We start from the raw sequence: 9,978 nt of genomic DNA, 5'->3' as shown, positions 1-9,978 counted from the left end.
CTTAGAAACCGGTGAACTCGATTACATTAATGAAGGTACACATTAATACAGCAGCTCCATATGTTCCAACTCAATGGTACGCTTTCAAATAGCAGGGAATTTCCTTGGCCTTCCTGCATTTACTGTCCCGGTGAGAATACAATTCTTTTACCTTTTGCATTACTTATGTAAGTGAAAATGCGGTTAATCCTGTCACTCTTCCCTGAACAAATTCAATTACTTTTGTAGATTGGATATGATGAAGCAGGGTTGCCTATTGGTCTACAATTTATCGGAAAACCTTCGGCTGAAGCAACATTCATTCACATAGCTTCTGCAGTCTAGGTAAACCTTCCTGTTTTCAAGAACCCGTCTTGAAAAACTGTTACGATCTTGCCATGATTTTACCAAAATAACTCTCATAATTGTCTCCTTCCAAATTTATCTCTTTGATTGCATGTATTATGTTTCTTTTATGGGATGATTTTGTGATTTAGAAATTCTGATATCGTTTCGAACTGGGATTTAAGAGGGTTAAGCAGGGTCCTCTGCCTAAAATTTTGGGTATAAAACCAAAATAAATGATTGATCCTTCAATTATCAACTCCTACAAGTTGGTGGTACCTAATGGTTGTGTTCATGTGAAAGAATTCAGCTTTATAAACACGAAAACTGATGTGATGAATTGGTCATATTCTAATCCAGTATTGTGCGTGGATGGATCAACCACAAGCAGCAAACAGATAGTGATGCAGAATTCAATGTCAGGGATTTTGAGTTTCAGTGAAGATGCTAGCACTAAATGTGCTTCTTCTGCCAGGAACTTTTGTTCTTTTATGGTTATGTGATTTGATTTACTGTTTGAACCCTCCTTTTGGAAAAAATCTTCCTGAAATTCCCAATTTATTGTCCTAATTTTTGTTGTTGTTTGATTGCTGTGTTTATAATGCAAAATTTCCATTTTAGTAACTTGATGGTTTTAGTCTAGCTGATTTTGATTTTTCAAGATTGAATATATTTACATTTCGCAAAATTTGGTTTTTAACCTAGGAATTTCCTTAGTACGGAGTATAGGATTTGTATTTATGATTTGGGGTGTTTTGGATGTAATTTGTGGTTGTTTTGTAGGATTAGGTTTTCCTCATTTTATGATTTATTTTTTTCACTTTTGGTTATTTTTAATATTTTGAGCTGCCCAATTATTTAACTGTTAACAAAAAATTTTGGTATTTTTTTGTTGTTGTCTTCAATTGTGTGCTCTTGGTTGATATTGTCATTGTCTAGAACTCTAGAAGTGATTAGAAGATGTTGACTCAAATTTTATGTGAAAGTTGTGTGTCAGTGACCATTCTGGATAATTAGGTTGAGATTATTGTGAAATGATGTTTCTTAATTTGAATCCAGACTTAATAATCATAGACATCCAAGACTTATGATAATATTTTTCTGTATTTTGAGGAAATCAGAACTGTTTCCTCATGTTGCATCGTCGTTCTCCAGTCTGTTTCCTTTGCCATCTCAGAATACTAATCACGTGTTTGTCTATTCCAGGCAAGATATTTGAGGTCGGCTCTACAGGAATCAGTAGCTTGGGAGGTCACAGCCATAAACAAACGAACTGAATGCATTAACAGGAGAATGTATTAGCTAAGCAACCTATGCAGAACTTCATTGAGCTAATCTCATGTTTACTCAAATTTCTAGCCCAAAAGCCACAAACTCCTGCTGCTCACTCTATATTAAAGAATTTTTGCTGCTGCTGCTGCCGAATTGTTGTTGCTGATGCTGATGCTGCTTCTGTACTCTACAAGATCAACAAGAAAGCAGGCAATTCTAGTTCAACTTGCATCAAGAACTCAGGAAGCATGCATTAGGCTTGGCTTTGAAAAAAGTTGTAGAAAGAAGTTCATAAATGGGGTTAATGAAACAAAATGGAGTAACTCTTAGGTACATGATGGAATTTTTGAATTTATATTTTGGTACCAAGAATTAGATTCTGTCGTGTTAAGGCATGATTACTCTATTTCACAATTTAGATGTATAATCGTATAGTATAATGTTAATTTTTTTAAATACAAACTTTGTGAACATTTTTTTTAATCTAATATTTATATTTAGTGGTTGTAATACAATTTTAAGTTTTTATATAATTTCGCACGCATCGCGTGCATAAAATACTAGTACAATAGGAAGTAAGTCCCATCACCCCTATTGTTTGCCTCATGAAGCAATGTACTTTGTTAAGAAATGGGTGAATGAAATTGATAAAAGGACAAAAGTGGAGGGCCAAATGTATTTTATATAAGAGTAAAGTTGTTGTCACATGAACACTATTGGGACAGATTAAAATTAACAAATGAAGCAAACAAATATGGACACAAGGAGTATATAATTTACATTAACTTGACAACCTTTCAAAGCTTGTTTATTAAGCTCGAAAACCCAACTCGAGCTAAACGAGCGAACTCGAGACCGAGACAATGAGATGCTTAATGAACAAAGCTTAAACAACAAATTACAAAGCTCGAACAATTATGTCTTGTTCTCTTCACATCACATGGTGAAATTTATCTAGCTTATGGTCTGTTTTGGTCTAATAGTTTCTCGTAAGTGTTTTTTGATTTTTCTGATATGATATAATCTGATCTGTTTGAATTTTTTGATCTCATCTAATAAGTAATAAGAATAGGACAAAGAGAAGAGGGTATTAAATCCTTATCAAACTTAGCTAGAACAATATAAAACTTGTATCGTAATATCTAGACTAGATATGATAATATCTAGAAATAACTCTTCCTAAAAGTCTTCAAGAAGCTATAAAGAGCAACATTGCCAACATCTACATTGAAGGAGATAGTCTCCTTGTTATTAATGCTGTTAAAGGTGCTTGGAAAGTCTTGTGGAAGCTTGCACATCCACAGAGAAGCCAACAAAGAAACAGAATGGATAGCAAATATTAGTAACTTAATTTCAGATTGTATGTATATTTAGGATAATAGTAATATAAACTTAACTGCGATTGTAAATGATGATTACTTAAAATATGGGCACAAATTAACAAATTTTCCTAAACAAGTCTATATTTAGTCAAATTCAACCCTAAAATGAATTGTAATTCAAACTAAAATCATATTAAACACAATAATAGTAAACAACAACTTGTTTACTATACTTAAAATTCCTCATAATTTCATTTTATTACTATAAAAATAGTGATTTTCAATCGGTCGGGGTCGAAGACGGGTTCGATCGGATTTTGACCCATTACTTTTCGGGTTATTCGGGTTCGGATAAAATCAGATTACGGATCACAAATATTTTCGAGTCGATTTTTGACAGGTCTACCTAGGTTCCTTTACTCTTACCTTCAAAATAAAATAAAATAAAAAACAATTAATTTGAGGGGACCCACAGTAAAAAATGAAAAAAAACTGAAAGGACGAAAAATAATTGTAGATTCACCAAATAGTCAATAAATAATTAGAAACAGCCAAAAGAGCAACGACGTACAGACGTGGACGCCATTAATAACTGTCGAAAAAACTAGATTTCCAAAATTCCCCCCAAATTTTTTATCCACGTTGGAAAATCCAATCTTCCATTTGTTTCAACCTTTTTTTCTCTTTTTTTATTTTTCATCATTGCTCTCTCTATAAAAACAGAAACAAAATCCTCTCAATTTCCTTCTGTTTCATTTTCTCTCTCCTCTGTAAAGAGAAAAGAAAAACCCCCAATTTTGATTTGAATTATTCCCATTCCGTTTCTTCAATTTCTTCCAATCTAGGGTTTTATTTTGCTGATTCGATCAAACAATGAATAATTCCAGAAGAAATGCTTTGCCACCTTCTCTCGTCGCTAATCTTCAGCAAGTTTTGACATCCAGGAAACATGTTGACGAAGAAGTTGAACAACAACAACAACAACAACAACAACAACCTTCCGAGTCCGGCAACGAGTTGACTCAGTCCACTGAACAGAATCAACGAGAAAGCGAACAAGAGGAAGTTCCGTGTTCTTCTACTTTTCCTGTCGGTGGTGATGATGAGGTTGAGTTTGATTCCGAAGAAATGAGCTCGAAACCGGTGATTTTGGTCACTAATGGCGACGGAATTGAGTCGCCTGGTCTTGTTTCTCTTGTTGATGCGTTTGTTCGTGATGGTCGCTTTGATGTTCACGTTTGTGCTCCTCAATTGTTAGTTCTATTTGAATCCTATTTTCTTTTCTGTTTTAATATAATTTTTTTTGGTGATTTTTGAGTACTTTATTTATTTATTTTTGTTAATTAATGATGGAATGGTTTGGTTTGCAGTGATAAATCTGCATCAGGTCATTCGTTGACGGTTCGCGAGTCGGTTGAGGTTACTTCTGCAGAAATGAGTGGCGCCACCGCTTTTGAAGTTTCCGGTAATCGTTGTATTTTTGTATGAACATTTGATTATTTGTGGAACTGTTGAAGAAATATATTTTAGTTATTGATTTTTTGTTAAATGTGCTGAACTTGAGCAAATGCTATGTCAAAAAGGGATTAATTAATTATGATTGATAATCCTAATTAGCTTTTGTTTACATTTGTTGTAGTTTATTAATGAGACTTTTGATGTTTACCTGCTTGTCAGTGGTGATGATATTTTTGACTATTGGAAATAAACTTTTAGCCTTTTTGTTGTGGATACCCTTTTCGTTTAAACTTTTAAGGTGCCTGATTTCCTCGTATGTTGTTGAGCTGATATATTTTGACATAATATCTTTGTGGATGATTCGGCTTAATGAACCTGTTGTGTTTATATGATACTTTTGAATTTAATCTCGTGTCGATTGGGTTTGTAAACTAGAGCCTGAGTCTTTTGCTTTAAACTTTGATCAGGTACACCTGCAGATTGTGTGTCATTAGCTTTATCTCAGGCATTGTTTTCTTGGTCAAAGCCTTTAATGGTATGTTTTCTAAAGAGTTGTGCACTTGATTTGATAATGGATTTTCTCATGTTAATGATATCTTAATGGAACTTTTAGGTATTAAGTGGAATCAATAGGGGATCAAGCTGTGGTCAAAACATGTAAGTATTTGTTGGATCCTTATCCAACATATTTCTGTGATTTTCCTTGGTTAATTTATTTTGCAGCGTACCATCAGGTCATTGAAATAAGATTTCCTTTAACATTTTTCTCTCCCGGCTTTGTCTGTCTTGTGTTCCGTATTTTCTCATCTGGTGGTCTTTCATATGCATGGTTAGGCTATATTCAGGGGCTATTGCTGGATCAAGAGAGGCGTTGATACATGGTGTACCATCGATTTGTATATCATTGGACTGGTATTAATCTTTCTTGTTGCTTTCTTTTATTTGGCAGTCTTCCTTTATTCGTTAATTCAAAATCAATTGTGATGCAGGAAAAAAGATGTAAGCTCTGACAATGATTTCAAGGATGCTGTTGAAATTTGCCTGCCGTTGCTTAATGCAACAATAAGAGACATTGAGAATGGCAGTTTCCCAAAAGGCTGCTTTCTTAATGTAGAAGTTCCAGTTTCTCCTTCCTCGAACAAGGTTTGTTGGTTTGGTATTTCTATACCACTCTTCTTTCTCCATTTTAGTGTTCTGTAACACTGGTGTAATTTAGATATTGACATTGCTGCCATGCATTGATGAAATTTAAGATTCCTCTTTTCGTCTTGTGATATTTGGATGGACTTCTAATTTCATTCCAGGCGTGAAAAGTTAACTCGTCTCAAGTGTCTTATATTTTTACGAGAGAAAGATTTGGGTTCAGAATAAATTAAATGTAACTAGCATATTTTTATCCCTTTGTTACTAGCCAGGTGTAGACCGTAGGAATTAAGATAAGTGTGGTTACTAGCTCTTTGTCTTCAGTTCTCCCACAACATGTAGAGTTTATCCTTTTGGGTAACTTCTTTTACTGGATTGTTCTTTTTAAGTTGTTATTTTACGTCCTGCAGTATTAAAGATACTAAAACATGGATGACAATCTGCTAAGTTTTGCAAATGTATGCCATTCCAGTAGATATGGTAGTTAATACTAACAAGATGTGTCCAAATCCCTTATGTATGATGGATGGATAGATGGATGGCTGGAAATAGCATCCACACGCGAATTGGGAGGGAATAGTTAAGTGCAAAATCATGTAGGACTCCCTTGCTTTCCTTGTTCTCGCTTTTCCCAACAGCCTCAACTCCCTACTCGAATTGTCGAAATTGGTTTTTTTGCTTACATTTTGACTATTAATAATCAAAGGGAATGGGAATAAGAGGATATCATTCCCTTTGTTATTGTTTGTTATGCCTATTTCTTCATTCCCTTAACCCTTTTTCATTATTGAGTTCACCCCAAAACCTTCTACACTCATTCCCCACCCCCCCCCCCCCCCTCACTTTCCCATTCCTTTCCCCACTTCACTTCCCCACCCACTCTCTCCCTCCTCTAAGTCTCTACCGCCGCCGCAACCAGACCGTTCACCGCCAACCCACAACCAGACCACTACCATCTCTATCGCTGCCGCCAGACCGTTCACCGCCACCAGTGTCCACCGCCGTCAGACCATCCATCGGTGCGTGCAAAACCTTCCACAACCACTTCGGCTTCCTAGTCCGGAAGATCCACCACCTACCACCTCCGTCCATAGTCGCTCGAGCTTCACCCATTAATAGCGCCGCCGGAGTATGTTTGTGGTATGGAAGTTTGGAATTTCTGGGATTGTAACACTTCAATTTCTTTTGAAATTTATGCCGTACATTTCCCCCTTTGTTCAAGCACTAGCATCTTGAGGTTACAATTTCTTATATATTGACATTACCTGGGTTGTCGATTATGGTGAGCAATTACTATGACTGAAAATTATGATAGCAATAACTACTCTGTGAAATACTTCATTTTTGGGTATATGGACAGCATCTTTGTGTTGTTGGAGAAGAAGATAACCCAAACAATATTCTAAATCAAAGGGATTCATTCCCATTCTCTTTCTTTCCCTTTGTTGATTCCATTCCCTTTACCCTCTGCGAACCAAACGCCCCCTTAAATGTTCTATTGAATTACAAGTGAAATTAGGGTTACTCTGTACTAAGTTTGGTTTAAAAAGTGATTTTTATAGAATTATCTTTTGAAAATGTCTACCGATATAGAAAGATTTAGATAATTGTCAAATTTAACTAAAACGTTCCAGCTTTTGCAATGCCATTGGGAATACTATGCTGGTTTGGACGGTGCCTCTTATTTTTTCTTTTTTCTTTTATGTTAAGTTTTGTTCTTCTAATTTGTTTCAATCACAGCATGGTGCGACTTTGTAATTGTGAATTGTAGTTTCTACTCAAACCAATACCTTGATGTCTGTTCTATTACTTTGCCATTTCAGCGTCCAAGAAAAAGCATCACTAATGTCACCTGTATATCAGATCTGAGTTTATTGATTGATATCTAGTGGCTAGATTATAGCTTTTGCCCCAGTGTTGCATGTCATTTAGGGTAGGGTGTCTTTTATTTGGGAAAATTCAAAGCCACCTCACTTCATATAAATCTTGAAGCAGCGTATATCTTTTGTATCCCTCATCTTGTGATCAGACTTTCGACCCTGTCACCAAGTAAAACAGATCATCTATCTCGATTCTTTTATTTGGGCTGCCAAGGTAGTATAATCAGGAGGGAGCAAGAGTGTTAGACACATGTCGGGGCACAAAATTTGCATGAAATCAGTATCTAATTTCACGGGGCACAAACTTGGCATGAAAATTTCAAAAGTATTATTGTTTATCACATCGGTGTGGACCTGTAGTTTAAACACTGTTACAATTTGTAGTATTTAAGCCATATACTTTGTACGTATTGAAGTTGTGTTCATGTAAAATACAGTCTTGCTACGACTGAAACTATATTGATTAGTTTGTTTGCTTTTCTTGGCAGGGTTTTAGATTGACAAGGCAGAGCTTGTGGAGATCTAGTCTATCTTGGCGAGCCATATCATCGTACAAACATCCGTCTGCTATGAATATAATGGCCAGTCAGCAAAGCCTTGGTATTCAGCTTGCTCAGCTGGGGCGAGATGCCTCTGCCGCTGTGAGTACTGTTTTCTGAGATATTGCTTCGTTGCACATTGTTATCTATTACATTATACTAAAAAATTCCCGCCAAAACTCTTTTTTCATTTTTTTATTCACTTATTTGTTTCAATAACTTTTTATGGGAAAGATTCACTATATTTGACTAAAATTTTATTAGTCTTGAAAATTTGTCAAAATCTTTTGTACTCCATACTACTTTATTTTCAAACAATTCTTTGTTACTCAATTTTTTTTTTTTAAAAATGATCAAATTATAATTTTATAATATCCGTGCTTGCACGAAACCTAATCTAGTGATGTTTAAACGTGAGTCCAATTATGGTAAATGTTACTTGTTTTCCAGGGTGCAGCACGCCGGCTGAATACAAATAGAAAGACTGTTGAGGTTGAATCCGTCGGGGTTGCAGGCAAACCAAAGACCAACCAAACAATTAGAAAACATTACCGCCTTGAGGTATGTTAATTGAAACTGTGTATTGTCTTCTTCAGCAAAAAGCTGTCCCATTACCCGGTTCTTGTTGCTCTTTTGCGCGCTTCTTACTCATTTTTGTCAACACTTTCTTTGCCTAATCTGCAGTTCTTGGACGAGGAGAAGGAAGATGCAGATGATGAATTAGATTTTAAAGCACTACAAAATGGATTTGTGAGTATATAATCCTCTTTGTTAATGATACTCTACACCACCTTTGATTTATTTGACAAAAAGATTTTGCATGCACAAGCTTTTACCTAGTTTTTTTGTAACTTTTACCTAGATTTTTGTAACTTTTAATATGTTTTGAATAACTTTTATATTATATATATATAAAAAAAAACTGATAGATAACATTTTAAAGGGTTAAATAATTAATTTTATACATCTTTAGTGATTTGAAGAAATAATTTTTATTAAAATGCAAAATTTTATCACTAAAAAATACGAAGTAGATAACTTTTAAGCATTTTTAGTTAACTTTTAAGATTTTGTGTTTACCCGATGAACATTGTGTATTTTGGATGGCAGGTTTCTGTTACGCCACTAGCTTTGTCTTCAGACCTTCATACGGAGATTCATTTATCCGTCTCAAATTGGCTATCGTCAGTCCTCGCAGAGGAACGATAATATTTCCTTTACTCAGTACCAGGGGAAGTATTTTTTATCGCACTTGCAGACGGGCTGTCAACATGGGTTTGTGCCTGTTTTCTTTTGCCTCCATTGATTTGAAGAAAGCACATATATTATTTGTTCATGTGCTGATCGACTTAAATAGTTTGGCGTGACTGCGTGAGTAATCTCTCTTTCTTTGGTAGGTATTTGAACTTTTTTGTCAACTGCGTTTTTACTCGTAAAAAACGATTTTATGAATTCTTTGTTGTACAGAGGTCCGTTGGACCTTTCTTCATATGGTTAAAAAAGAAGTAAAGAACAACTATAAATGGGAAATGTACGTCGATTCTTAACTTGTTTGTGTAATGTGGTTGTAAACTTGTAATGGTGCACCAGATCTGTGTTTGTGAATAGTAGTAATTACCTTGATTTGTGGAGTTTGTAACAGGGATTACCTGTAAATTTTGCAGCGACAAAAGACGTTACTATGTTTTTTGGGGTGATTTGTAACTTACCATACATTAAGTTACCAGTTTGTGCCTTCCATTTTCTGTTTTGATTGACATCGCACCTTATGTGTGTATAAGGTTCGTTTAGTTCACCTTATTTCTCCTGATCTGATTGAATTTATTTTTTCTCTTATTTGATTTTGAAATAATAAGGTGAACTAAATAGGGCTTAAATAAATGTCCCCGGTTATTTTTTGACTCGATAACGGATAGAAAAGTTGAGACGGCCGTTGATTTACGTAACCGGAAAAATGGGAGGTTGCATAGACATGTAACTGCTTGTGAGTGTTAAAACTCATTTGCTCATTGTCATGATGGGCCGTTCACTTCGTTCCCT

General features: G+C 35.2%; 1 protein-coding gene across 1 annotated transcript; it reads left to right on the top strand.

Moving 5' to 3' along the window:
* Positions 1-3,624: 3,624 nt before the first annotated feature.
* LOC110797735 (uncharacterized) lies at positions 3,625-9,561 on the top strand. Its single transcript, XM_056836443.1, has 10 exons — positions 3,625-4,171; positions 4,289-4,383; positions 4,844-4,911; positions 4,990-5,033; positions 5,211-5,288; positions 5,366-5,519; positions 7,888-8,040; positions 8,389-8,499; positions 8,623-8,688; positions 9,049-9,561. Exons 1-10 carry the CDS (start codon positions 3,792-3,794, stop codon positions 9,145-9,147), a joined length of 1,248 nt encoding a protein of 415 aa, XP_056692421.1. The 5' UTR covers positions 3,625-3,791; the 3' UTR covers positions 9,148-9,561.
* The last annotated feature ends 417 nt before the right edge of the window (positions 9,562-9,978 follow it).

This window comes from Spinacia oleracea, chromosome 2 (assembly GCF_020520425.1).
Source record: "Spinacia oleracea cultivar Varoflay chromosome 2, BTI_SOV_V1, whole genome shotgun sequence".
NCBI classification, from domain to species: Eukaryota; Viridiplantae; Streptophyta; class Magnoliopsida; order Caryophyllales; family Amaranthaceae; genus Spinacia; species Spinacia oleracea.
The sequence above is the reverse complement of the archived record's forward strand: the minus strand, read 5'-3'. Positions and strand labels throughout refer to the sequence as shown.

Coding starts and splice junctions, on each gene's coding strand:
- LOC110797735 (XM_056836443.1), top strand. CDS start 3,792: ATGAATAATTCCAGAAGAAATGCTTTGCCACCTTCTCTCGTCGCTAAT. Junction 4,172..4,288: donor CACGTTTGTGCTCCTCAATT/GTTAGTTCTATT, acceptor TTTGGTTTGCAG/TGATAAATCTGCATCAGGTC. Junction 8,689..9,048: donor AAGCACTACAAAATGGATTT/GTGAGTATATAA, acceptor TTTGGATGGCAG/GTTTCTGTTACGCCACTAGC.